This window comes from Trematomus bernacchii, unplaced genomic scaffold (genome assembly GCF_902827165.1).
Source record: "Trematomus bernacchii unplaced genomic scaffold, fTreBer1.1, whole genome shotgun sequence".
In the NCBI taxonomy this organism is placed as follows: Eukaryota; Metazoa; Chordata; class Actinopteri; order Perciformes; family Nototheniidae; genus Trematomus; species Trematomus bernacchii.
This window is the reverse complement of record NW_022988050.1, coordinates 1,787,581-1,815,163: the sequence shown is the minus strand read 5'-3', so window position 1 is coordinate 1,815,163 and position 27,583 is coordinate 1,787,581. Positions and strand designations below refer to the sequence as shown.

The window sequence follows — 27,583 nt, the reverse complement described above, 5'->3', positions numbered from 1 at the left end:
TGAGGTTGAGGTGGAAATGGACCAAAAAAAAAATCACATCAGCTCTCTGTCAGAGGATCAATAATCCACATCTTGAGAGTAAACCATAGAATGGGCTTTCGTAGTGATATAGCTTTTTTAAATGTCACTTTTACTGTAATATCTCTATTTGACGTGAATGTGATTCCTGATTTATGTATCAAGATGGTAGTGTCACACATAGTCGTTTCAAAATACCACTTCTATTTTATCCAGCATGTGCACACACAGCACGTGACTTGACATTCTGACTTTAAATGCACATCAAGTCTCTTCTGCTTTCAACACCCGACCAAGCGCCCGTAATTGCGCGGACAAAAAGGAGACATGTCATAAATGGCAAAGAGAGAGGGGGGGGGGTGGGAGTATGAGCAGAGGAGAGGAAACAGGGAGAAAGATGTGAGAAATCCAGCAGCATTCCCTTACATTTCTGTTATTTTATCCTAAATGAAATGAAAAGAAACAAGGTAAATCAACTCCAGATACACCTAATGGCCTTGGCATGTCATAAATGAAGTGTGTGGAAGGATTTGTATTATTACCATAGGTAAGGCCCCCTAAACGTTATTGAAGGGCAGGTGTTGTGCCGTGTGCAAATACTCTGTAACTTGCCCAAGAATTGGAGAGATGCCTCTGAAAAAAAGACTGTAAGAACAAGTAAAAATCAAGAAGCAAAAATAACCAATGCAAACATGAGATTTTTCAGACCATCAGTTCAAGTGTTGGACGGAAATCTAAAAGCATCTAAGAGCAGTAGTGCCTTTCAGAAGCTAAAAGCATGCACTATCATCCTCCAAGGGTTTTATGGTCTTAATGGAAAGGAAGGAACAAAAGTGTATTTTTCTTTGCTCTCAACCACTCGTAAAATGTAAAAAAAAAATGTAGCATAAATCATGGTAAGAAACAAAAATAGGTTGTGAGTTAGGCTTAAAAAAATTAACTAACGAAAAACTCTTAATGTGCCGGACTGCACTTTCAACAACCAATCCCTGTGTGAGTAATAATCATATGATTTCACCATGATGTCAACCAATGGAATAGTATTGTTTTTGCTCATGTGACCTGTGCTGCTTGACTGCTGTTCAACTAAAAATAAACAAGACTGATTCTGTGACACAATAATAAGGGCAGGAAAGACAGGGCTGTGGATACAAAGGGAAACTTGACTGCAGCTCAACTCGTCCAACCAGTCAGTGTTAACTTCTACACAGGAACAACCAGGAAACACTTGAGAAAAAGAGAACAAGCTAACACAATCTGGCGGATCGGTTTGTTAACTGGACTTTAAAGAACCAACAAGTGAGACTTTTACAGCCCCTTAGAACAAAATGACCTGATCCAATAAGGGTTGTTGATCAATACCAGTGACTCAATAATTTGCTCAACCACGAAGGCTAAAAGGTATTTTTCCCCAGCCAAAAAGTCCTGTCTTTTATTCGGCTTTTGTCGATGTTGTTGAAATTCCTTGTGGTGTTTGTTGGAAGGAATAAATGACTCAGTTCCCCCAATAAATACTTATAGTTTAAGGTAATACACTCTATGTCGTACTTCTTTAGGGGCTTAAACAACGATAGAGAGCCAATCATTATAAGAGGCTGTACCATTATTAAGGTTTTAGACCAATTTGACCATCCTTTCTACATTAAATGATGTCCATACTGCGAGGATTACGGATTGCTTTTCCAACTTTTTTTTTTGTTGAGATGGAAGAATATACTTTCTTGATACTGTTCTGCATTGTGTATTTGTGTGCATTATGTTTTGTACTCATTAGTCTGCTAGGAAAAGCATTTATGTCATGACAGGTGTATTGCTCCACACCTACTGTAAGAATGCTTTGTCTAATGTGTGAAGTTGTTTGGATGAGCGGCCCTCTATAAATTCCCGGAGGCCTCTGCACTGGTGAAAGAAAGGCTGTTGAGCTGCATTTATATGATCAAAGAGGTTTCGTGAAGACACTTTTATTGGTTTAGTTTGGATGGGTGAAGTTCAAAATCTAGTTCTCACCAAACCCCGGCAAACACATCAGACCCAGAATTGGTCTTGATTGCCCCTCTCACAACACAATCACTGAAATCAGTCCACTCAGACCAGTTTGCAGCGGTTGAACAGGAAAGCATTTCATGTTTTTATTTTGTACTTGAATCATAGGAGCTTCTGTAACCAGCATTCAGGGTTTTATAAGGAGAAGTCTTAGCTATCAAATTGATTCAATATCACTAATTTTCGAGTGTGTATCTGCGTCTCTGGGGCTGAAGACTCACAAGCACACACAGCTCATCTGTTTCCTTCTAAAATTGCATCTGTTGATCATACGGCTGTATTCCAGAGACAGATTGTGCGTGATGCTAAGGAATTAACACATTTCAATGCCAGTTTTGTATTGATCTCTGCAGAGATGCTAAAGGCAGGGCTGTTGGTAAACCGCACGCTGAGTGTTGATGTCCGCAATTACTCATTACATTACTTTGACTCCAAACATCTCCATCAAAGTTGCCTTGAAACACTTATCACTTATCATCTTTAAGAAACTAAATGTGCTTTTTCTAGTTTTAAAATCAACCTGATCTCCTAAACATTACTTTCCAGTACTACAAACCTCAATTGTAGTACTAGCAGATTTAGTTTGTTTCAACGTGAACACAAATACATGCCCATTGAAAGTCAGTAGAAATCTGTGCAGAGGGAAGGTCAATGTGGGTGATTGATTAAACCAAATAAAGGAATTTCACCCAGGAGACTGCTCTCTTAAGGCCCTGACACACCAGGCCGAAATCGGCCGTTTTCGTTAGTCGGACGACGAAGCGTGCCCTGTCGCCCCAAACTCAATTTGGTGTGTCCCGCACCATCGGCCGTGACACGCCTTATTTGGCCTTTCATGGCCGACGCACGGCCGATTCAACATGTTGAATCGGCCGTGCATCGGCCACAGGCAGTCGGACAAAGAAATCACTCTGATTGGCTGTTCAGCTAGCGAATCAGTGCATGAGAAGCGAAACGGTTGCTTGAGAATGTCTTCCACAAGCAACACTCCAATGGCTGATAACTCCAGTACCGCACGAAACATGTTTTTGATGGACGAGAGTGAAAATGGAACGCACACGCTATTTGTTGTTTGTTTATATCAGTCTGTTCTTCTTCTCTGTCTTCCGGTTGTTGCCTCTTTTGAATGACAAATACACACTCCCGCTGCCTGCTGGTAAGGAGAGTTATTGCCACTCACGCATGCGCAGTTCGTACGTGCTCGGCTGAAGTCTTTGCGGTGTGTTCCAGTGCGACACATGGCCAAGACGCAGGAGAACACGGCGACGCAACAGTCGGCGTCGGCGTCGGCGAGTTCTCTGGTGACTGCTTGGTGTGTCAGGGCCTTAAAAATCACTATTGACTTGAACATACTTCTGTGAGTCAAATTACCAAATAAACATACTTATTTTTAGCCAAAACATGATGTTTCAGAACTTCACAAAGTACTTTTGTTGCCTAAACTAAATCAAGTAGTTTAATTGTGTTTCCATTAACGGTAAACATGTCATCTGGTCGAAAAATAAGTCCCTGAAAGCGTAATTGAGAAAGCAGTTTAGATGTATGCAAACTTACTTTTGTAGACACGGTTTGTTTAGAGATACTTAGTCTTGATTTAAAAGAAGCTTGCATATGTGTTTGTGTATTTAAGGGATAAAAAGAGTTTGGAGGCCACTGTGTGTTTGTGGAACTTAGAAGTGATTGGATGCATCAACTAAATCAGTTCCTGTCCGTCCCGTTTTCCCAATCAATCCCACTGTGGATACTGCAGCAGCCCTCCAGATATTTCCTCTGTCCGGGGATCAATACTTGGATTGAATGATTGAAGACTACTAATGCAATTTACTTTTTTCCCTTCCATTTGCCCGCGATCTATTCAGAGGCCTCGAGCTGCTTTCCCTTGATTTCTTTAATTTAAAGTGGGTTAAATGATACATAGAGAAAGAGGGTATTAGTGTCTTTGGCCCTGATTGTGATCACTGGCCTCTGAGTACATCCACGCTTGGTTTGAATTTGTCATTGTACACAGACTCTGCTTTTCAGTGGTATCCATTTAGGTGAGCGCTGTTACAAATCAGCTGGCTTTCCACTGTATTTACCTTTGGCACACAGCATCCATTTCTCTGAGATATGCGGGACGCTGTAGGCACTTCCTTTGAATTCAAGGCTCTTTGAAAGTCTGGGCCACGGAACACAACAGGGCCCTGAATGTATTATGTTCAACAAACAAGAAGCAAATACGAACCCTGCCGAGTACCATTTCAAACTAAGTGACCGCTAGATTCCATATGTGCGTCGATGGAGAGCAAAAAAGCTTGGCAGCCATTGTTGTGTGCCATTTAGATGGATTCACAATCATCAAAACAGTCTGTCTTTTCCTTTCTATGTTTCTTTTCATGTCTCTGTTGTTTAAGTTATCTTGGTAAGCGCGTTTTGGTTTGGTTTTGGCTGTGTGGGCATGTGCGGGTGGAGGGAGGGAGTGGGGAGTGGAGTGAGTGTACTGTGATACTAAATGAAATGGCATCGATTATTGTACACTATAATGAAAGAAGAAAAACTGTCAGAGAGACCTTGGGCTCCGTTGAAGCGTTCCTGGACTACTTGGCATTCAAGACCCTGAATGTGTCCATCCTTGCACCACTTCTTCCAGAGCTAGAAAAAACCCACCATTGTTAAAACCCTGTCATAATCTTCGGCCTTTTAGTGTTCCGCATGCGTCTTTTCCCGCGGTGAACCCTCGGCGCAGGAAAATGAGATGCAGCAGGAGGCCTGACAGAAAGCCTTTTACCGGTTTAAGATCAGCCACAGGTATTAAGCTGCTCTCAGAGCCCAACAAAAGCCCTGGCAAAAAAGCCCAGGCAGGTGGGAACTCAGACAACAGGGAGTCAGATCATTGAGATACACCGTAATCTGGAGAAAACAGAAAAGCGAGGCTTGTGTTGGACGTTTTGTGTTGCTATTTGATGTCAGCAACAGGGATCAGGAAACGCTGATACACCATTCATATTTTTTGGTTTGTCCTCCTTCATGTTCTCTCAAGATATTCCCATCATAATGTGTATCTCAGCTTCATCTGGCTGCACCTTTTAATCCCACCTCCCTCGCACCACTCTGATTCTCACATATTTTAAGAGTTTTCCCTTTTTTTCCCCCTGTGAAGGTGAAGCAGGAAACAAATCCTCTGCCTTTTTCATTTCCTGTGACGTTTCGCACACGTCATATTTCTAATGCAATCATGACCTGCCCAATCCACTGCAAACCAGCACCTATTACAACAGCGCTTTTGTCTCTACCCACAAGACACAGGGCCTCTGTTTTAAGACGGACTGGAATGGAGAAGCGAAATGAAAGAATGACAGATGGGAAGGAAAGTAATGTGACAGAAACAGGTTTGTCCAGCCTTTTTGTTGAACCAAAAGTTATCCAGTCAAAACACGTTCGCTAATTCGTAACTAATTCACCAGAGTTTTAATTTCAAAGTTCTTTTACATTCTCCTGTTATCATTTGAAAACCCTACTCATGTTTTGAATTCAATCAAAGGATTACATGGTTCTTTATAGGTTTAGAGAATTCAACACCCTTCGGCGTAACAAACTATTTCAAAGAGAGAACAGGTGCTATCAAGCTGAGAAATTAGTACTTTTGTTAGTACGTGACGTTTTCACCTGACGGATGACGTTTCCTTTGGGTTATAGTTAAGCCAAAAGGTGTGTGTTGATCTGAAACACAAGCACACGGGGCTTTAGTCACTGCAGTCTTGAGGGAAATAAGACAGAAAGGGTTTTGTGTAAAGCTAAATCAATACCTCCTTTGAATAGCAAAAACTGCAGAGGTCTTGCACGCTCTGTCCGTTTGATAGTGTTAGCAGTAATAGAGTCTGATGTATATGGTTTATGTAGCAATAATACTTCAAGGTTTGTAGTATTTTACTGATTATACCCTCCACTGCCTGTATTGCAGCAGTTGTCATAAAGCATAACCCTGTAGGCAGCAGTAAAAAAATCACGAAAACAATAAAATTATGCATGCATACAGTAAAGGCATGCGTGTTTCATGGCTCATATCACCCAGCATAGGGAGCACATTGGAACATGGCCCACACCCTGAATGGTTTCAATCCTTAATACACTTGCCGTTCTTAATGTATTTGCATGGTGAGGCATTCCCATAAAACGCCCTGGTTTGCTCTCCAAGGTTGAGAAATGGATGAAGACCGGGTTTTATCGCCCGACATTCGATAAGGAAAGAGGAGAAACAACCGCCCTTTTTTCTCTCCCTCCAACGTTCAATAAAGCTTCCATTGAGGGGAGGTGGACAGCACACTCGCCTCTCTTTCTACCCTGAGGGGAAAGTACCTCACGTTGAGGCTATCACTGAAAGGTCAAGCCTCTCCGAATCTCTTGGAAACTCCATTCAGGACACACTTCCCGTGCCATACTGGGCTGCGTCCAGCTATCATCTCTTTAAAAATAACATTTCCGCGACCCGGTGGGGGGATACGAGCTCCAGAGGAGTAGAGAATGTCAGAACAACGCTTTGACCTTTTGATCGGCGTGAATATAGATGGGCATCTAACACTCTGTTGATGTCAGAAATGCAACCTGTGTCTTTCGCATTAACAGTGCCCTTTCCCTCCGTCACTGCTCTGTGTGTGTCTTTCCTCAACACACCCGACTTTAACATTCAAGCATATTTATAAAGCACCTTTTCAAAAATGGGATTACAAAGTGCATTACAAAATATGTCAACACCCAGAGCAGATCCTGACATTTTGTCAAACGCCATTATGAGGGTGACATTTGTAGTTTTTAGTGAATAGTCTAGACACCTGTTGAATGGACTGCCATGAAATTTGGCACAGGCAACCATTTCCCTAAAGGATGGACCTTAATTCATCATCATCAGGTCAAAACACCTTGTGTTTTATTCTTCTTTTGTTGCTAATCAGAAACTCTTGCATGCTAACTAATGTTGTCTGATAACAAATTACCGTCGTAAAGAAAGGGCAGGCTTGATAAAGCTAAAAATAAAAAGACAGAAATGACAAGAGTTTCCTGTAAAAAGGCACTCGAACAAAACGTTCATTCTGATATATTCGCAAGCCAGCAAATGTTGGAAGTAAAACAGACCCTGAATGGATGGTGCAATATTAATAAATTAATAATCGATTATATAGCTTCCGTTTGGTTGCGCTGGCATATAAAACTGATCATAAAGAAGCTACAATACAAAATTATGTTAAGTGTTTTGTACGAAATACAATAACTCCCTGAAACAATACCCTTGAGATTCACTTTACCCATTGAAATCCTTCCTGTGGCTTTGTGGAAGCTTTGTGGTTTTGCACTATGTGTGTGAATCCAAAGCCAGACTCGTACCTCCAGCAGAAGAACAAAGACAAGTGCCTCTTTCTCTGTATCGCCTTCACTGGCTATATCCTTCCACACAGTCGTACACATGTGAGATCACGCACACGCACACGCACGTACGCACTGAGAAGCCAGGGCAGCGTTGCCAAGTAGAGCCCGCTACCTCCTTATAAACCTCATGTTTATGCAGACATTTTGTGTGTTTCTGGCAGTGATGGGACTTTGTTGACAAGCAGCAGCAGTGTGTAGCGAAAGTAAGAGGGAAGGCAGGGGTGAGATTATGTGAGGTAGAAGAAGAAATGAGAACATCATGAGAGGAGAGGAGCTCCATGACAGGTTGGGAGTGTTTTGAAAAGAGAAAACGGTGAAGAGGTGGGAGACAAACCATGAAGAGGGAAGCACGAGTTGCAAAGTCAGCAGTCATGATATCGGTATGTGTGTGAGAACCAGTGGTAAAGGCAAGGTGGGTAGTGTGTGTGTATAGTCCACTATGAGTTAAGATCCCAGATGGAATAGGTTCATACATCATTCTCTAATAGTGTTGGCCCTGAGTCAAATCTCTGAGATATCCCCCTTTCTCTCTCATTATGACTTAACGACTTCATCTCCATTTAGCTCTATTTTAGCTGGGCTGTCATAAATGTTGAGATTTACCGCGACTCCTCGACTCCCTCTACATTAAGCAACCCAAACATGTCTCGGCCGAGCAGACAGCGGGATTAATAGTGAGATTTCAGTGTTTTCAAGCCATCAGGATGTTAATATCTTTCCCAGGTCCCAACAGGAGGCTTTTCTCTTGCTGCACACACTCTACCTGTGAAGGCGGACTTCTACAGTAAACCCATAAAAATGTTCTAATATAAATGTTGATTCTGTGAGATGGTATCGGTGAAAGAGGTTATGTAAAAAGCGGAGGCAGCAAAGATTTGTTTAGTGAAAGGAGCATGTCACAACATTAGAATGTTTTTACTCAAAAGATGGTAACAGTGATTTATTCAAATAGTTGCTTTGAAGTGAATGTGTAAGCATGCTGGAAAATAACATTTAGAAAGGGATGAGAGTCAGAGAAGTTTAGTAGGGACGGGAAAAAGTATCCTTTAAGTGAAATGCAGTCATTGTTATCATTTTCTTGAACTTTAAATAACATTTTAAAGTAAACTAAGTAGGATTTGGTTCAAATGTGCCTTGCTTATAAGTAACAGTAAGTTATTCCTCATTTGAAAAGTACTTATGTTAATAATGAGAAAAGTGTGGCTCAACGTGTAGGCCATTATAAGTTAATAGTTTCTCTATTGGCTGTTTTTCAATATCCTTATAACAGAGTAATCTGTATGTGAAAGAAAATTATGAAAGTTGCCTTTTAAATAGTTACAAATATTTGTCCAAAACCCTAAAGATATTATGTTTACCCTAAAACGAGAAAAAGAAAACTGAAATAATTTCTTACTGGAACATTATTGTCTCTAAAACCTTTGTATTTTGGCACAACAGCAGCTCTATTTGGGATAATAAGCGTGCCTTAATATAAATAGAAGTAAATAGCTCATAAATGAAATGAAAAAGTTGATGTTTGTGAGTTGAAGTCATTGAGCTTTGCCAAAAAATGTGTGTGTAAACCCCAGTGGGAAAACTAAACTTGATAACAAACAAAGTGAATGAAAATATTTGTCCAAACTCTTTCCAAAGTTACTTCCTGATGCAGCACACCATTAGCCTTCAGGTCAGGGAGCATATCAGGCAATCAGAGCAAAGGTTAACAAACAAATTGACCACAGATGACAGTTATTGGTCGAGGATCGGAGAGAGTGCTATATCTGGACCTGAGGTGAGGCCATGTGGTCGACGGAGCCGCAGTCCTAAATAAACACACGCTCGTACCAAAATGATCCAAAGAGGAACACTCATCCATCCATGCCAGAGACTTCATTAAAGTGGTCCCGCCAAAGCTCTAATTATAGCATTACAGGACAAACACAGCAAGAGCTTCTGGTTGGACGCTGCTGTCCTAAAACACACTGATCACTGTACCTAGTGACCCAGGTATCCACCCACAGGCTCACACACACACTCCTGCACAAACCCCAAACACTCATTTACACAGGGCTCGTCTTTCTCTCGCTCAGTTTGAACCAACACACCATCAGACATATACCTGGGTAAGTATAGTGCTGATGGTGCGCCTCCAAAACAGACTTTAAATAACCCCAAGGTGGAGCGGAGAGGAGTCAGCCCCGTAGTCTGATAGCAGACAGGAGAAGTCCTCTCAATAACAGCTTATTATAGCCACAGACAGTCTGGGCTTTTAAGATGTTTTAAGAGATGACCCAGGGGAGCCCGAATCACCACTTAAGAGTCCTGCTTGGAGAGGGAACGTGCATCCTTTCCCTGCTTTCCCTCTCTCTAGATATTTGGTCATCTGCAGGCAGCTCAGGATCTCCCTCTGTTTTAGTCCCTCCACTCATTTCAGTCCTTCAGTCATTCCCTCTGGGGCTCGATCTGAAAATCAGATTTCGGGTTGCTGATGTGTTTGAAATGAGGAAATGATGGTACCTTCTAGGCTTGCTGCGGTAGTCGGTTTTTACTGGTGCTACACATGTCTGGGCATACATCAAATAAGTTGCTCAATGTATCCTACAGTTCCAGGTAGGCCACAGGCACCAATGTTCATCAAATATATCAAGTAAATATCTCATTTGGTATTATCAATGCCAGTAGGACGAAATCATCTGACATGAACTGAAACGGAAAGTGTTTGCACGTACAGGAGAGTAGCAGATGTTGCAATGTCCTTACTGTCGCATTGCTGACATCCAGATTTGGCATTCGTTTAAATGTGAAAACAAACTCTGAGTAGCTGTTCCCTCTATGTTAATTTGCCTGGCATGTGGATTGGACGGTCAAACCTTTTTACCAGAATCTTAACAATTATTGAACGAATCGACATTTCATTTATCAAACCATTCATCGTCCTCAAAGTTGAAACTGCTACTGACTTTGGTGATCCACTCAATTTGGTTTTATTTCCATCAGCAGGACAAAATGACCACTTACAGTATATCCTGTGAAATATCGCCTGAGCTACTTGACAAATTGACAAGACATTCATGGTTCCCAGAGGATGAATCCTACCAACTTTGGTAATCTTTTGACGTTTCTCTTAAGTGCAACCCTGACGCACACATTTGTGGGTTTTGTCACAACAGCATTAGCGTGGACTGCATTAATTGATGATGAATGAATTCATTACATTTAGTACGAAAAATCGATGGTCCCCAGAGGATACACCCTAATAACTAACGTGGCATCATTAGGATGACATTTGCCTTTCTTAGTGACATTTCTCATCAACTACTATGGGATGCATTTCGATGAAATTCAGTACAGGCATTCATATCCCCTTAAGGATAAAGTGTAATATCTTTGGGGAATCGCAAAATTGTTTCTCCAATACTATGGTTTATAACACCAAATGTAACGTTTCATTTATGGTACTTGTGTGTAAAATAATGTGCCACTAAAATCGGGCTACAGTTCAACTAACTGACTGCGTTTATGAGAACGAAACAGTCTACTTTAATTTACTGTTTTGGCATAATTAATTCCTGAAGGAATACATTGTACATTTTGTTGATACACTATTACTGATGTCGAGCTACTGATCTGTAAAGAGCTGCCAAGATTAGTTTTTTTCAAGCCCTTGGGCATCATCTTGAGGAACAATGAATTCTCTATGACTCGTACATTCAGTCTATATGAGATGCCAATTATTTTTATCAACAACTTCCATCCTTTTGTAAGTAATAACAAAGTACCAAACTCAAAGAGAACACACATCTCTGTCTCACGTCTCTAATATGCAATCAAGCAGAATGTCAGCCTCGCTTTGTGCTGACACCCACAAGTGATAATTGCGTAAACAAAAGACACATCATTTATTCAAACAATATAAGAAAATAGATGAAAGGGGATAACAAAAGAATGCAAACAGTATTAAGAAGAGGCAAACAGGGAAAATAAAAGCAGAGCCGCTTTGGATTAGAGCAACGAACATTTCAACGTGTCACCGGGTCTCCAGTGGTTGTGGATGTCACAGAAGTGATTATCATGCCAGTTTAAATGTGTCTGTGTTCACACATCTGGCTTCTGAACCGAGCAAGTGTAAATGGAAGTGAGGAGGGGCTGAGGAGGAGGAGGAGGCGGTGGAGGAGCCTGAGGAGCGGCGTGAGGCTTATTGGGGCCAACAGAGGGCATTGTTATCTGTAATATCCATTCAAATGTGTCGTATCAGATGCAGAGAGTGCGCTGCTGCTCGGGGATGGAAATTAGTCTTGTTCCCCACTCAGCCCTGGTCACGGCAAGGGCAAATTCAGACAAATGAATTAACTCAGACAATACATCTGGAACACTGGAGATACAGGGGGACGTATGAATGGCAGAAACAGGACATACTGTGTGTGGAGCGGAGAGGTCCAACATGCCCTCACTTTATTTTCTCACAGAGCAACTCTCAGCATTTTATTTCTCCATGCAGCTTCAGGGTGACTTTCACATTTCATTTTTAGCTATATGTACATTTTTAAAGCTGTTTACAATTCTGAACTGCTGAAGAACTGCGGTATGTTGTTATAATAATACATTGGCGTGAGAAAAAGGCATGAAGGAATGCTTTACCCCCAACATGATCATTTGTATATCACATTTTAGAACAATTTTTCTTTTTGTATTACTTTACTATCTGTATTATTATGTTGCATTGTTGGAGAAGCCTGTGACCTAAGATTTTCAACGACATAATTACTCAGTAGCTATGTTAGTTTGACAATAAAGAACCTTGAACCTTGAACCTTGAAATACTCACACAGTATTATCTTGAACTATTGAAGAACACTTTTTTCTGCTCACATGCCTCAAAGGTGAGCAAATAATCCCAAAAATATTAATAATGGCAATGAAGCAACAACAGAACACGATGGACACATATCCAGCCTGGGCGAGCGTGAGACTGTTTATAAGGAAGTGTTTTAAATAGTAAGGTTTTCGTGAAAATGCATTCGTTTGGGAAGTAGTGAGCATATGGCTTGATACATGAGACTTGGGTTATGCTGTACAAGTTGTGTGAGAGTTTGTATGTTTTGGAATAGTTTGCTGTTGTGTACTTCAATTCATTAAGACCTTTTTATTTCCAGTCCTTGTGGAGGCATGAGAGACATTTTTTTAATTTTGAAGATGAAAGAAAAACAAAAAAAACAACACTTTTTTTTACGTGGAATTTCGAAATGGTTAGCTTATTTGAAGCTAATGCAGTAGCACTTATGGTTTGTCTTAGTGAAAGCTAACGTACCTGCAGGATTGTTGCATTTCTGACTTATATATTCAAGGTTCAAGGTTCTTTATTGTCAAACTGACATAGCTACAGAGTAATTATGTTGTTGAAAATCTTATGTCACAGGCTTCTCCAACAATGCAACATAATAACAATACAGATAGCAAGAGCAATACAAAAGAAAAATAGTTATAAAATAAAGTGAGCATGTGGAATAGTGCAGTACGAGTCTATATACAAGTTATTGGAATGATATATATTAGATATTAGATACATATTACTGAGTAGCAGATGAATGTTTTGAAGTTGTTTCAACAACTTGGTTGAATTCACTTATTGTAAGTTGAGCTGTCACTTCCTGAATCTTGGACACCACAATAAAATGCAACCAAACCTGTTTGTATTAGTAATCGAGAATACCATAAAGTCAACACTACAAAAACAATACAGAAAAACAATAGCAACCAAAAAACATTTAAAAAAACGTGGTTATATAGAACTACGAAAAATCTGCCATTTATCATATACACTAAATCAGACAACAAATGAAACTGTCATTCTTCATTTAGACTCGTACCACCTTCTGCTTGAATCTGTTGAGCAGACTTTGTACAGTAGCAGAGCTAACCCTTCACCGTGAGCTCAATGTGCAGATAGGAACAAGGACAGTGCTATCTTGCTATCCCCCCCCCCCCTGTGTTATCTCACTGAGAGACACTGTGAAGTGTAGAGGACATAAATCTTGTGTATTTACGACCTGTGCTGTAGTCAGCTATCTGTTTGGATGCCCTGCCCTCCTCTTCCTCCTCCTCCTCTTCCTGATCTTGTCTGTGCAACGTCTAGGTGCTTTTAATACTGCTGTCACATGGGAAACGGTAGGATGGTGTTTCTCAATCAGCCGGTTATGTAACAGATTGTGATCAGAAGGAGCATTGTGAGAAAAGAAAAAAGGCTTGGTCATAGAAAATATCAAGTTGTGCACAAAGGGGGGGAATAGGACACTGGGAAACCTAGACCCTTTTGTGTGTGGTTATCTTGCACTGCGCTTTGTCATTGTGCCGTGCCCAGTAATAGAGTGAGATTATTCATTTGGAGTTGAAAATTGTCATCTCACAACAGTCCACTCCTATTAGCCGGTCTGAAGCGCTAATGTCATTTGACAGCGTATAAAATTAGTTTTAAAAAACGAAACAAAAAATAGCTAGGCGAGAATCCTGTCCGAGCTGAAAATCCCGGGCTACAATCGCACAAGACAGAGCTTGTGAGGAGCCGTTGACCCATCGACTGCTGTGATCCATGTCTGACATCAATACACATTCATCCCAGCTTGTTTCACCTCAGGCTAGAATAGGGCCGAGGGCTACAGTGGCTGGCGTGAGATCTGGACAGCCAACAAGCATCACTTTGTCTTCACACTATCACTGACATCACACACCAGAGGAGGCGATCTGATGGACCTTTTGCTTTGTTGGGAATTAGTCACTGTTAAAGGGCCCTGAAATGTCAACAGTCGCTAAACCGTCCAAACATTTAGGGGGAAACACATCAACGTTTCCTCTGTCTAACACAATAGACAATGGAGTGGAGCTGAATGTATTGATCGTGGAGTGACACCTTACTGTACCAGAATACATCAGAGAGGATAACTCAGCGGACATTTTTAAAGGATTCGCTTTTTATTATCTCCTTTGAATTGGTCTTTTAAACTTTATTATTGATTTATTTGTGTACCTATTTATTTTATAGATATATTAACGACATCCCCTTTAAATATAACCTATATTATTCTTATTATTTATTACTTGTTTTCTTATTATTTTATTAATATTATTTTATTTATTTTATAGGTTTAAATATTTAATTTAATTTATTCATTATGTCTTATGCCTTCCTTTTATTTTACCGAGAGGGATCCTTATTTATTTATTTATTATCCCACCTTTTACCTCCTTGTGTCCCTTGAACTGTTACATTGTGCTTTTATGCCGCATGTGTGCAAAAAGGTTTTAACGTTCAACCTGAAATGAATTTCTTGTTTTGTGTTTTAATTTGTGATGTGTGCCATGTTGAGAAAGCACTTTGAGCTGCACCTGCTGTATGAAAAGTGCTATACAAATAGAGATTAATTCATATTTTATCCTGCAGTAGAACAATCACCTCCGGCTCACCGACCCCCCCCCATCCTCAGATTGTAGCAGAGACGTCTATGCTGCTGTTTTTAATTTTACCATATCAGCTTCATTAACATTCACAAACTAATGTTTTGTTCCACTGGGTAAATCCCCCACATCGCCTATCTTAAGCCACTCTCTCCTCTTTTTTCTGTATTAGAACAAGAGCCACCCTCATCTCCCTCTTTTTGAATTAGAAACTCATCTAGGGAGGTAATCACAGACAGCATGATCACTTACGCCTGCATATATACGCCATACTATGTAATGCAAGCAGTTTATTACCCTGTCTCTCCTGCGTATTTACAACCACCGGGAAGCATGGGTGCAGACATTATGCTGTGCCAATTAGCCGTTAAAAAAAAGTGCCTGACTGAATATTTCTTGCTTTTATGGCAGGTTATGTGCTTCATGTGGTGGGCAGGTCAGAGGGCAACACAGCAGAAAAGAGTAAAGTCAGTTTATTTGTTCTCTTTTGGAAAGCGCAGCGCTGAAAGATGCTTTGTGGTTTTCATTTCATGCAGCCTTTAAACATTATTGAAGATGCGATTGGCGCTGAGTGGCAGCAGTGCAGGATGGAACTGGATCCTCAGACTGATGAGCGCTCTAATAGGCCTGTCTAATGTATCATCGATGGATTGACTGCCGTCTCCGAGGAGACATTTCAGAGGGATTCCAGGAGATGAATTTCAGGAATGAAAAAATAAAACCGCTTGGCTGCTGAGTGTGTAAAGCCAGGCGGAACATTGGCAGAGGCGGGAGGAGTACTCAGATCTTGTACTTAAGAAAAAGTAGAAGTACCAGAGTGTAGGAATACTCTGTTACAAGTCCTGCATTCAAAATGTTACTCAAGTACAAAAGCATTGGAATATAAATATACTTAAAATAACAAAAGTAAAAGTAATCATTGTGCAGATTGGTCCATTTCAGAATAACATATGATATGTTATGATATGTTACTTTACACCACTGAATGTTGGCCAGTGGAAAGACGCCCTCTTCTTGCTTAGCCGGGATGTGCAGGGAGGATTTATTCCAAGAGGAATACAGACGAGCAGTTATATGCTCTCTCTCTCATCTCTCTATCTCTCTCTCTCTCTCTCTCTCTACTCTCTCTCTCTCTCTCTCTCTCTCTCTCTCTCTCTCTCTCTCTCTCTCCTCTCTCTCTCTCTCTCTCTCTCTCTCTCTCTCCCCCTCTCTCTCCCCTCTCTCTCTCCCTCTCCGTTCAGCCAATCTGCGCACAGTGACGCTGCGCAAAAGGCTGGATCTAGTCCTGGCTTCATAATCATATTTAACACACCCACCCCAGATGCACACACGCTACAAGAGGTGCATTCTCCTATCCCGCTGTAACTCCTGCCTTGCCCTACGGGAGGATCTGCTACCTGTGCAGTTTATTCCGTATCGGCTCGGGTGATAAGTCGATGTGACAGAGATATTACGCATGCTGGATCGGCGAGGTGGATGAGAGCACAGACTACTTTTGCGGGGACTTTCCCGAAGAGCATTTACACATGTAAAGAGCTTGCACTTCCCGAACGCTTTCCCCCAGCTGATCGAGGTTGGATGGTGCAAACTCTAGGACACGGATCCTGCTTTTGGAGTAACTTACTCTGTATTCCTTGTGAGGTATTTGGTGGAGATCAGCGCAGTGTAGATGATGTGGTTTGCGCACATCCACCGTTGGTCTGAACCGACTCACCGTGTTTTACCTGGGCGCTCGCGGATGATTTTGCGCTTCTGAAATCTCCTGCGCGCACTAAAGCAGGAGTCAGATGTTGAAAAAATATATAAAGGCTGAACACTGAATCCTCTACTGAAGACGGCAAGCGAAGATGTCTCCTACCTGTTTGGTGTGTATTTCATTAGATTGGCGTCCAGTCTAATAAACATCATCAGCGATGTAGTGAGTCTGTTCATCTGCGTGCTCATAATTTGCAGTAAATATTCACATCTGCTCAAAAGGGAGACCATGAAGATGATCCTCCTGCGCAAATTCCGGGTTTTGATCCTTATGGTGTTCCTGATTGCGTGCTCCATGCACATAATGATAGACTTGTTACCAAAGCTGGAGAGGCACGGGAACAACGGCTGTTCGTGCTCCCACACGCCGAGCGAGGAGCCTCAGAACTGGGGGAAACAGGGCTGGCCTAACAAGCACACGCTGCGGATCCTCCAGGACTTCAGCAACGAGCCCAGCTCCAATGTTTCCTCCCACTCCCTGGAAAAGATCCCGGCCACAGGAGACAAAACGCAGGCTCTCAGGAGGCTGGAGCATCTCGGGCAACGCGCAGACAGAAAGAGACATTTCATCCAGGACGTGAACAAAAACATGCCGGTGAGGGGTTCAAGGTTGTCGGCTCTCTACGACCACCCCTTATATAAAAGATCCTCGCCAACTCTGACCGACGAGGACACGCTGTTCAACGTCAACACGGACCTCAGATTTGACCCCAAAGCTGCAGAGGATCAGGCATGGTAAAAAAAAAAGAAGCGTTTTAAAGTCTTATCATAATCAACTTTAATGCAAAGTTTAAATAAACATTTGGGAATGTAATCACACATTTATAGGCTTATGTTTAGTTCTGTGCAATCACAGTAATGTAATTGTGCATCTGTTGCACAACACCTGTCACTGTTTACATTATGCTGCCTCCTCTAATTGGTCGTTTTGACTGAGAATTCTTGAGATGATAAGTCATTTTTAAGCTTTTTTTCCCCTCTGAATTGCTTATTTCCAAGCCATTTATTGACAAATCTTTGGTAAACACAAGATTTTAAGTGGTGCTTTCTGCTGGATTGTTCTGGGGAAAACTCATAGCTGTTGTTTAAATCACCTAATAGACTTTTTGACTAACACTCCTATGACAAAATCATAGTTTTATGAGTCGAGGACAACCCCAGTTTACAGAAAAAAGTCACATTCCCATTTCTCCATATCCTCTCCTCACCCAGGAATACTGAAGGCAACCAGGAGGAGTTCAGCCCAACAGGGGAGCTGACGTCCGACTCCTACCCCAACTGGCTCCGCTTCCACATTGGGATTAACCGATACGAGCTGTACTCCAGGCACAACCCGGTCATCGACGCTCTCCTAAAGGACCTGGTCAGCCAGAAGATAACCAGCGTTGGTGAGTCATAAGAAACAGGGAGGAGGGGGGGGGGGATTACTGGATGGCAAACAGCAGTCAGCAGCAGGAGGGCTTCAGTGCAGATGGAGGGTCAAAATGACACTTAACTCTGAAGACACCAAGCTGATACTGCAGAGATTGTCTACTGAAGGACACAGATATTGGTTTTGCTCATGGATTTAACCTGTGTCGTTTTGGTTATCCAGTCGCTAGGTGTGTCTGTTTGCTGCACAGAGGTCAAAGTGTAAAGGTATGAGAATGTCAGCAGTGTTGTTTGTTTGACTGAATCTCAGCCTTGTTGTAATTGATACGACATTTCAGGCCAAATCTAAATATCTGTAGAGCAAAAAGGGCAGCATAGCCAATATCCATTAGTTTTCATTAGGGGACAGTGCCCAAATGTTACAAACAGTTTCCAAAATGATCAGTCATCCTAAAACAATGTTTTCCCACAACACTGGGTGGAAAACAGCCTAATCAGTCAAAACTAACTGTAAATCAAAAGAAAGCCAAAGGGGAACAAGTACCTCTAATGTAACAGGCACTGAACACGTGAACACAGACACTACACACTCACGAAAGTATGCATAAAGATGGAAGTCAGCTGCAGGCTATTGTACGACAATCTGATTGTGAATGTGCTCTGCCTGCTCCCTTCTCATGCCTTACAACTGGCTGAGAGAATAATAAAACACCACAATCTCCTCTCATGTATCCCCACAACACGTAACAGCAGAATATATCAGAACACCCGGTCTCCATGCAAATCACACAGCTACACATCGAGGTTTGATCCGAATCAAACGCTGTGGCTTTATCGTTTGATTGACAAGTGCACGGTGAAAACAGCTCTCTGCAGAAAGCCTGCGCTGCACACAGATACCTGACAGAGCTGAATAAACCACACATTTATAAGGAATCTTTTTTTTTCCTATTCCAAGAGAGATTGTATTCCTATTTTTGTTCAGTGCAGCTCCCACATTCCAAGAGTGCTTGTCGACTCAAGGTCGCTCTATCTTGCGCTCGCTTTGAAAAGTGATTGCAGATTTCATGTTCATCTGCCAAATGACAAAGCTGTTCGCCAAATACTTATCCGGGAGTAGGATACGCTGTTTTTAAAACTAGCACCCCAGCTTTGTTACTCAATGAAGAATTTCCGTCCTTCATTTCTTGTTTATACTCAATTTGTTCCCCGATTTTCTCCCTCCTGCTTTCTGTCTCTCGGGCTGGGTGGATAGAGGAAGCATTTCTCAGCGTCACTAGCCAGCTAAATACATGGTGGCTCAGTAATTATAGAGCTTTAACACAGGCCTGGGGCAGAATACCAATAGAAGCCAAAAGCAGTCGGTTATTATCTAAACTCAAGGATAGGAGTGCTCCAAAGTATTATAACCTCAGCAGCGTTCATCAATAAGGACATAGCGTGCAAAAGCAGCAGATATGATAAATGTGATTACACATTATAGTATGTAACTTTGTTGAGATGAAGGTGTTTTGACAAATACAGTTTCCTTATTGCAAGTGGAGGTTACAATTAAATGTTATTTGCATGCTTCATGTACACAGCATCTGTCTGATACAGTTATATTTGCCTTTATTTAAAGTCCCTCCAAACATCCGCAGGGAAATCTCTTCGCACAGAAGCAGGTGAGGCGAGACGGACATTGATCTTTCCTCTTGTAATTTCTCTCTCTGTGAAAATGTTTCTTGTCCTCGTGATTCCCATATGTAAAAATAAATGAGAACATTGATTGAGAGGCTTGCTCTTTGGCAAAAGGCCACCAAAACACGGCGTTCGATCGATCAGCTGAAAAAGAGAACAGCTGCTGCTCTCCCTTTTTTTTTGAGAATTTGGCTGTATTTCAGCCCTGAAAGATCCTGTCCCCAGCCCCATGAGTGCTTTTAGAGTGCATTATAACATACAAAAAGGGAGAAAACAGGAAGGATAGACGGATGAATAGGGACAGAGGGAGAGTGAGATGGACCCTCCGGAGAATACACAGAGAAAAGAGTAAACAGCAGAGGTACAGTGAGCGTCCTTCACCCCCTAACACTCTCTTCCTATCAAACAAACACTGTAACATCAGCGCTACAACACACACCAAAACACATCTACACACAAGTGCACATACACAACAGTGTGCTTCACCAACACTGCACAGGAAACGTTTCAATCTTTGGGCGTACACATGTCTCTGAAATGTGAAATCAATGTCAGTCAATACTACATTTAGTTAAAATAAACATAATCAAGTCAAATTTGTGTATGGATATTTGGTTGGTGTCTTATATCTTGACTTAATTTTCTTTCTTCTATCTATATGACATGTCTGTTCTTGTTACTTGTTAATCAGTTTAGATGAAATAATGGAACCTTATGAACATACTTTTCTTTGACCGTGCTTTGCATTTTTATCATGCTTAACCTGTTCTTTTTACATAATCTTATGAGGGTTTCAGCTTTATGTTTGACAGACAACGTTTTTTGCTTTTACAGTGGAATTTAAGGCCATTGACTTGAGTTTTATTGAAGCACGGTTCAACGGCTTGAACTCCACAGCCTAATAGGGTATTTTCAAGATAAATATGGAGCTGCAAATGTGTTGGCAGATCTTTAAATATGTACTTGTTCCAGCTTGTCAAAACAGAGAGAAATTATCATAAATTCTAATTATTATGTAAAAAAATGACTGTTTAAAAAATCTCACTGGGTTGATTGAATTTCTGCTGTTCAATGTTTCTATTTCCTGAAATTGTATAATCGTTCTTTTCAGTGCGGAGATGCTTGGGAGGTTAAAAAAAGCTAATAGCTACAGTACAATGAAATTAAGAAAAGTCTAATTTGAATGGGCAAAAGCTGAACACTGGTTAAAAGATTGAAGGCAGTGAGTTATAATATTCAGTTATTAATTTTGATTACAAAAAATGTATTTAGCTAACCTAAAATATCACTAGATTTGCTAGCTTGATTCTTGAAGGTCAGCTAGGCTAACAAGCTAACACCACTGGCTCTCTAGCTAATCAAATCTGCCAGTTTTTGTGTTTTAAAACTAAACTTCGGCGAGTCAATTTGTGTTAAACCACAAACTGTTAGCCCATTACTTCAGCTATTCAACTGTATAATAAATATGCATAGTTTGGGTGATCTATTGTTAATGGCGGTGTGGTCTGTTTCCCTTCAACAGCAATGAAGTCTGGAGGCACTCAGCTGAAGCTCATCATGACCTTCCAGAACTACGGCCAGGCTCTCTTCAAACCCATGAAGTAAGTGTCCTATCTGTTTAAATAAGACTTCCCACTATCTCCATTGTTGCTCTGGTTAAACTGCGTCCTCTTCGCTCCTCCTCCAACAGTGTCAAGTCCACTCTCTTTAAGAAAAAGCAATCTCTTTCGTATCTTGTTAGGTGCCATTTCAGCGTAACACACCACCTATGCAGCCTTTTACCTGCAACGACTTCCTTTTCGCATCCCACCACCCACTCACTCCCCTCACAACATCCATCTCATTTCCTCAATCTCCTCTCTGGCTATATCAAATTGCTTTCATTTCAGCACAACCTTGATATTCAACTGAAGGCCGACATCATTCTGCTGTGTCAGAGCCAAAAGTTGAGCAGGCGTTTCACCTCGCAGGGCTTTCAGGTGACACGGTGCATCTTTTAGTGGCCATGTTGGAAGTCCTTAGGCGCCGATTTGTTATTCATCTGATCCATTTTCTGTGTTATACCTATTGTCAACACCTGATTTGCATGCTCACTTTCTACAGCTTGAAATGGTTTTAACCCAATGAAGCCCAAACCCAATTTAGGAACCATGACTTTTTCACTTCGTATTGAATGTTAATTGTTTGTCTCTACAGTTTAAATGTAGCACTTTTCAGCCATATGCTAGCTTTGGGTTTTGTGAATATTGTTCGTTTGGTAGCCCTGGTCAGCCCACTTTTAGTTATTAGATCTAGTGCTGCACGATATTGAGAAACCCTTAGGGTTTTTTCTCGTGTTCCTTGCTCAATTTCAGGTTGTGTTCGACAGTTTTCTTTAGTTTGTGTGCATTAAGAGCCTGCATGTCAGTCAATAGCAACAATCACTGCGTATCAAAGAACCCTTTAATCAGATTAAATGATGTTATATTAGACAGACTTCCTTCTAGATTATTAAAGGAAAATAAGACCCGAACCATGCAAGTCTTTCTTTGTTATAGAGCAGCAAAAAGTTGTGATCCCATGACTTTGCATATAGCGCCTCAGGCTGGATTGCCATAAAATGTGGTAAACAAATTTGTTTCCCTTTTATGACATATAGTAATAACGTTGCTATTCATCATTAGGTCAGTATTAAAAATGTTCCCTTCATTTTGGTCATAACCGAGTATCTACATGCCTCAGTTTCCATCAGTGTTAATGAGCATATGTCAGCATGCCAACACAATTAAAGACATTGAACGTGGGCAATATTAAGCGTGCTAGCATTCGCATAGACGATAAGCATTGTCACTGTGAGCATGTTAGCATTTAGCTCAAAGCCCCACTGTCCCTACATACAGCCTGCTGTCATGCATTTCTATACATTGGACAATTCAACAGTCCAAGGTACAAGTTAAGGTATGTATGTTTGGCTTATTGCCCAGCCGTGGCTACAGGCAGCTGCCTCTCAGGTCTCACTTTTGCTCACCCTGGGGCTACATAATGTTATCATTATCTTTCTGGAGCTGGTTCTCTAAAATGGCGCCAGATATAATTGGTGTGAGCTTCATGATCCAACACCTCTGTTCCTCTCCTCATCCTATTCCAGTTGTGATATGAGAATATCCAACCCGGGAACTACAGCTTATCATTAAAGTCTCACATAAGGAGGTGAAGTGGAGTGAAAGCAACACCTCCTTTCCATTTGTGTCAAATCTTACTTCGGCACACCTTGTAATACACTTGGGCTTAACTTGTAGAGAAGATAAGTCTACCCAGTCATAAAGAGTGCCCCACTGGTAGATACCGTGGAATATTTGATTAATTCACATTTCCTTTATCCACCCTGTCATATTTAGATGATAACACACCCCAAGAGAAGTGCTCTTTACTCCTAATCCCTCCTCAATTGGTGGATTTAAAAGTCACCCGTCCTTTGTTATGGTGATTGTAATTTAATTGTGGGTTAATGGTTTTCAACACAAGTCTGTTGTCCGGCCCCTGCATGTCAGCATGGAGAGCCGGGTTAAGCCTGTGGATGATAGGTAGTGAGGTTTCACTGTGGGAAGAAGAGCTATTCAGAGACTGTTGTAATTACTTCTTCAATCTTACCACCCTAAGTCAGGCCAGACGCAACAAGCCTGAAATCATCCTGACAGGTCGGGGAGAGGAGAGGTGAGAGGAGGGAAGAGATGTGGAGTGCGAGATAGGAGGGGAGGAGAGGCGAGGTAGCGAGGGCTAGAAGAGAGATAGGAGGGTGAGGAAGAGAGGCAGACGGGGAGAAAATGCTGTCGATACACGCACACAGTTGAAATCCGCAGATTATCTCGGTGCACTGCCTCGAATTTGAACCCAGACGGAAATGTGAAATACCATTTCCCGAGCAAGCGTGGTGATGGGGTTGGATGTAAATCTGTTGCTTGACAGTTGTAGGTTTTTCAGAGCCGCCGTGATGTTTGATAATCCTAAAAAAAACCCGGGCAAGAGTTTTCCATTCCCCTCCTGCTTGAATGCACTTAACTTTAACAAAATAGGGCAACCCATGCTGGCGTCTGTGCTCATTTGGACTGCAATCAAGGTCCTGACAGATTTGCAGTGTCATTCCCGCTACATGTCATTTCTGCCGTGGAGATCACACATGCTCACACACACAAACACACACACATCCACTTAACACCCAACATCATCTCCTCGTTTCCAAATGTGCTGGTGTGTTTCCACATGGTGCATCAAAGAGACAGAGGCTGAGAGATCAAACACTTCTCCGGCTGTGCTCTGCTGCTCGGCTCCTCTCAACTCTAATGCAAATGTGTGCCAGGCAATCAGGCGTTGGAGGCAGGCAGGCAGGCAGGCGGTGTCTGGGTAACGATCGACCCCTCAAACCATCCATATCTGTGGAAACCTGCGCTCCGGCTGTCTCTGTTTATCGCTCCCTCTGTCTCTTTCTCATTCTTAGTATTCTCCATCATTCCCCCCCCCCCCCCCCCCCCCCCCCCCCTGTCTTCAAAACTCTATTTGTTTGTTTTTCTCTCTCAAACGTTCTTTAATGAACGCTGCAGATGAAGGAATCCATTAACAGGGTTGCTGTATTGATCCTTTTTTTCTCAAAGAGAGAGAAGATGATCAGCTGCTCTAGTCTGGGCCTCTGTTTCAGGTTTCTCTGTGCACTGAACAAACGGAAACGTGGCTGAAATTAAATGTGTTATACGTCAACACATTTCACTTAACTGTATTACGTTAGTTCAAAAAAGCAATACTATTAAGTTGAACCTAATATGTTTTTATTTCAACTTAATATCATTGCTTTCAACTAACCTAACACAGTTATATGGAGTAAAATACTCCTTGATTTCACAGTTTACATGACAGAACATGAATCAGCTTCTCCCGTATTGAGACACCACTATGATGTAACACAGATGAATCAGCCTACTGAAATACTGTCTGCGGTCCTAGGTTCAAGACATGGAATAAACCCACTCTTAGCTAACTCTTATTTTGCAATGGTTTTAAGACCAAGTGTCTGGTGAGATCAGGCTTTGAATGATGGCGCAAACCTCCCACCTGATGCCCAGCCCTGTGTTGCTTAAGGTGAAAACCCCATGGCAGTTTTTCTCTGTCACAACAACTGCATTGTAACCTGAACGAAGCTGCGTTGGGTGACTAAGCTCAATTATCATCTTCGTCATCCTCTGCTTCCTGTTATGCTGGGACTGGTCCTGAAATAACCCTGAATTTGCGGCATTTCCATAATTCCTTTTTTTGTTCCACTAAACCAACACTTTACTCTGTCTGGTTGGAAGCATTTACTCAACATTTGTGGGTAAAAACATGTTTATCTTTTGCAAAAGCTTCCAAAATAAACAGCTCGTAGCACTTTTGGAAAACAATTTACAGTGACTTCACCTGTAAAATCTACCCTTAATGGAGAAAGGTGAAACTTTGGTAGAAAAATAACAGAATGTTCTCAATTGTTTTGTTTTATGGTGCACTTACTGTACGCTGTAGGGTGTAGGCTAGTGTTACTTATTTTCAAGTTGAATATGCTAAAATACTGCCCAAAGTCACTGGCCAATACAAATATGAGAAAAGCAGATAATGCAGTATGATAAAACTTCTTTGTGGAGGTAGTATGACAAAAGCAAATAGAAATCTGGTTCTTATTTCTGTATTGCCTCAAATAAGGAAACAATCACAACTTATTTTTTAACATGTTGAATGTCATAAATCCTCTTCATTCAATTCAAGCCTGATTCAGTCATCAATCTGCACTTTTCTCCATATTTACTTAAGAGGTGAATTTGAATATATTTAAATGACTGTGTCATCTGCATATATTTACTTCTTGACATTTAAAAATAACCTATAATACATCCTTGAGGGACACCTATGAAACTAGTTACATTTCTGTCAGTTGAGTTGTGTTCCCAGCTCTTTCTGTCAGGCTGTGTTTGCCCGTGACAACCTCAACCAATCACAAGGTTAGGCAAACTGCTATGTTGCATGACAGGTGAAGCTCTGGGCAGAACAAAAAGTACACTTTGGACTCACAGCTTACTTGATGCTACGTTGCCAGAAGGTTCACCAATTACAACCATTTTTGCCAGCAGCTTTGAGAAAATGACAACAGCTTGAATCTGGACTCAGTAGTTCTCTGGAAAAAATACTTTAAAAATCTGCAGTCCCTTTGGGAGGAGCACTCCAGCAACATAACATTTTGTACCCTCAAAGGCTTACCTTCAAGTTCAGATAATACTAATGCATGTAATGTGCCTTTTGCTGTCAGATATGTACCATTTAGTGCAATGAAAAGGTATGCATGTAATAGCTTAAGGGCCACCAGGAACCTTTGATACAAGTTACTCTACGTACCAGAATAGACCTTTTGATTCAGACTTTCTTTGTTTTGTTATGTCTCTTCATCTTTCCATCATTATAACTTCTTGCCATCGTGATTCCAGGGAAACATGATTGTTATATTTACAGACAAAATTGTCTCTGAGCTCACAAAGCCCATAGAGGATGAGCGCAGATGATCTGCTTAAGGAAGGCGGGGGAAGAACCGATGATTGATATAATGGCGTTCTTCCGTTCCTTCTCGCTTCCAATTAATTGTATCTCCTGTCAATCAACCGACTGTTGACTCAGTCACACGCAAATCAATCCGAATTTTCCTCGAAGAGATATCTGCTCTCCCCGCTGAGCGATCCATATCTGAGCGCAGTCGGGTCCATGAGTAATTTTTGATTGACACGTCGTGGAGACAAGAGAGGGCAGCCACAGAATGTCACCTCTTCTGTGTCAATAACATATTGACAGCAGCACAAATAACAGCCTGCAGGAAATGTCTGTGTAAAATGTAAGTGGGAAATTGACTGCATACGAGGGTGGATGTGGTATCATCAAGCTGCACCAGCCGTAGGAGGTGAAAGAATAAGATTGAGGGATCTTTGTCTGAAGATGGGGAGGGCATGTCTCAACAAATACCCTTATTATCCTCGCTTAAAGCCACCCAGATCTGTCCTCCAACGAGACAGAGAGACCGATAAACAGCAGGACAATTCAGCGATTGTTCCCGAACAAAAGAACGCCAAACAACCCGACCCCTCTGTGGACTAACATCAGTTTTTGCCCCTTCACTTTTTGTATATATTCTGGTTGTTTTTTCGTCAGCGCGTGTGCACGTCCGCTTGTTTGCTGCAGGATATTGTATTCACAAGGTCTCCCGTGCCTACGCTTTGACTTTGAGTCGGGGAAATGAAGGGATGAACTGCCTCAGGACAAGTCATTCAGAGCACAGATGATGAGTACAGCTCTGTTTGGAAAGAAGAGGAAATTCACAGCAGCGCAGTGGCAATGTCATAGCTTTGGGGGGTTTTGAAAGTGCCACGTTAACCCCCAACCTGCTGGCCCATATATCAGGGAAGCTGCACTGAACAATGGCGTTTGAACACAACACTAATTGGATACATACAGCACATATAGTAATTATATACTGTTCAGGCTTGTGGCATACAAAAGGAAGCATATCCAGTATTTACATGAATTACATGCTTTTAATTCAAGTGCATTTTACATGTGATATAAGATGTTTTTTATACACAACAATGGAAATAAACATATCTTTCCAAGCTCAAAATATGATTCTGCTTGGACTGTAAAGTCAACACTGCGTGCACATGCTCCCCATCTTAAACAGAGCACTCGGGGGTCATGAATAATAGCAGGACGTTATAATCGCTTGTAAACGCACCGGCTGACCTCAGGAAGTATCGCCGCTCTATTCATTTCTGTTGGTACAGAAAACAGTTTGAATAATTAATCTGAAATTACCGCCACTGTGAGATGTGTTATTTAGCAGCACTTA

General features: G+C 41.5%; 1 protein-coding gene across 1 annotated transcript in view; it reads left to right on the top strand.

Annotated features, from left to right (window-relative positions):
• The first annotated feature begins 16,214 nt into the window (after nucleotides 1-16,214).
• The window catches only part of fam20cb (FAM20C golgi associated secretory pathway kinase b), a 62,280-nt gene continuing 50,911 nt past the window's right edge, over nucleotides 16,215-27,583 (top strand). Inside the window, exons 1-3 of the mRNA XM_034119902.1 lie at nucleotides 16,215-17,382; nucleotides 17,860-18,035; nucleotides 21,221-21,299. Of these exons, the coding sequence (XP_033975793.1) occupies nucleotides 16,877-17,382; nucleotides 17,860-18,035; nucleotides 21,221-21,299 (761 nt within the window). The 5' untranslated portion in view covers nucleotides 16,215-16,876. The remainder of the gene's footprint in view (nucleotides 17,383-17,859; nucleotides 18,036-21,220; nucleotides 21,300-27,583) is intronic.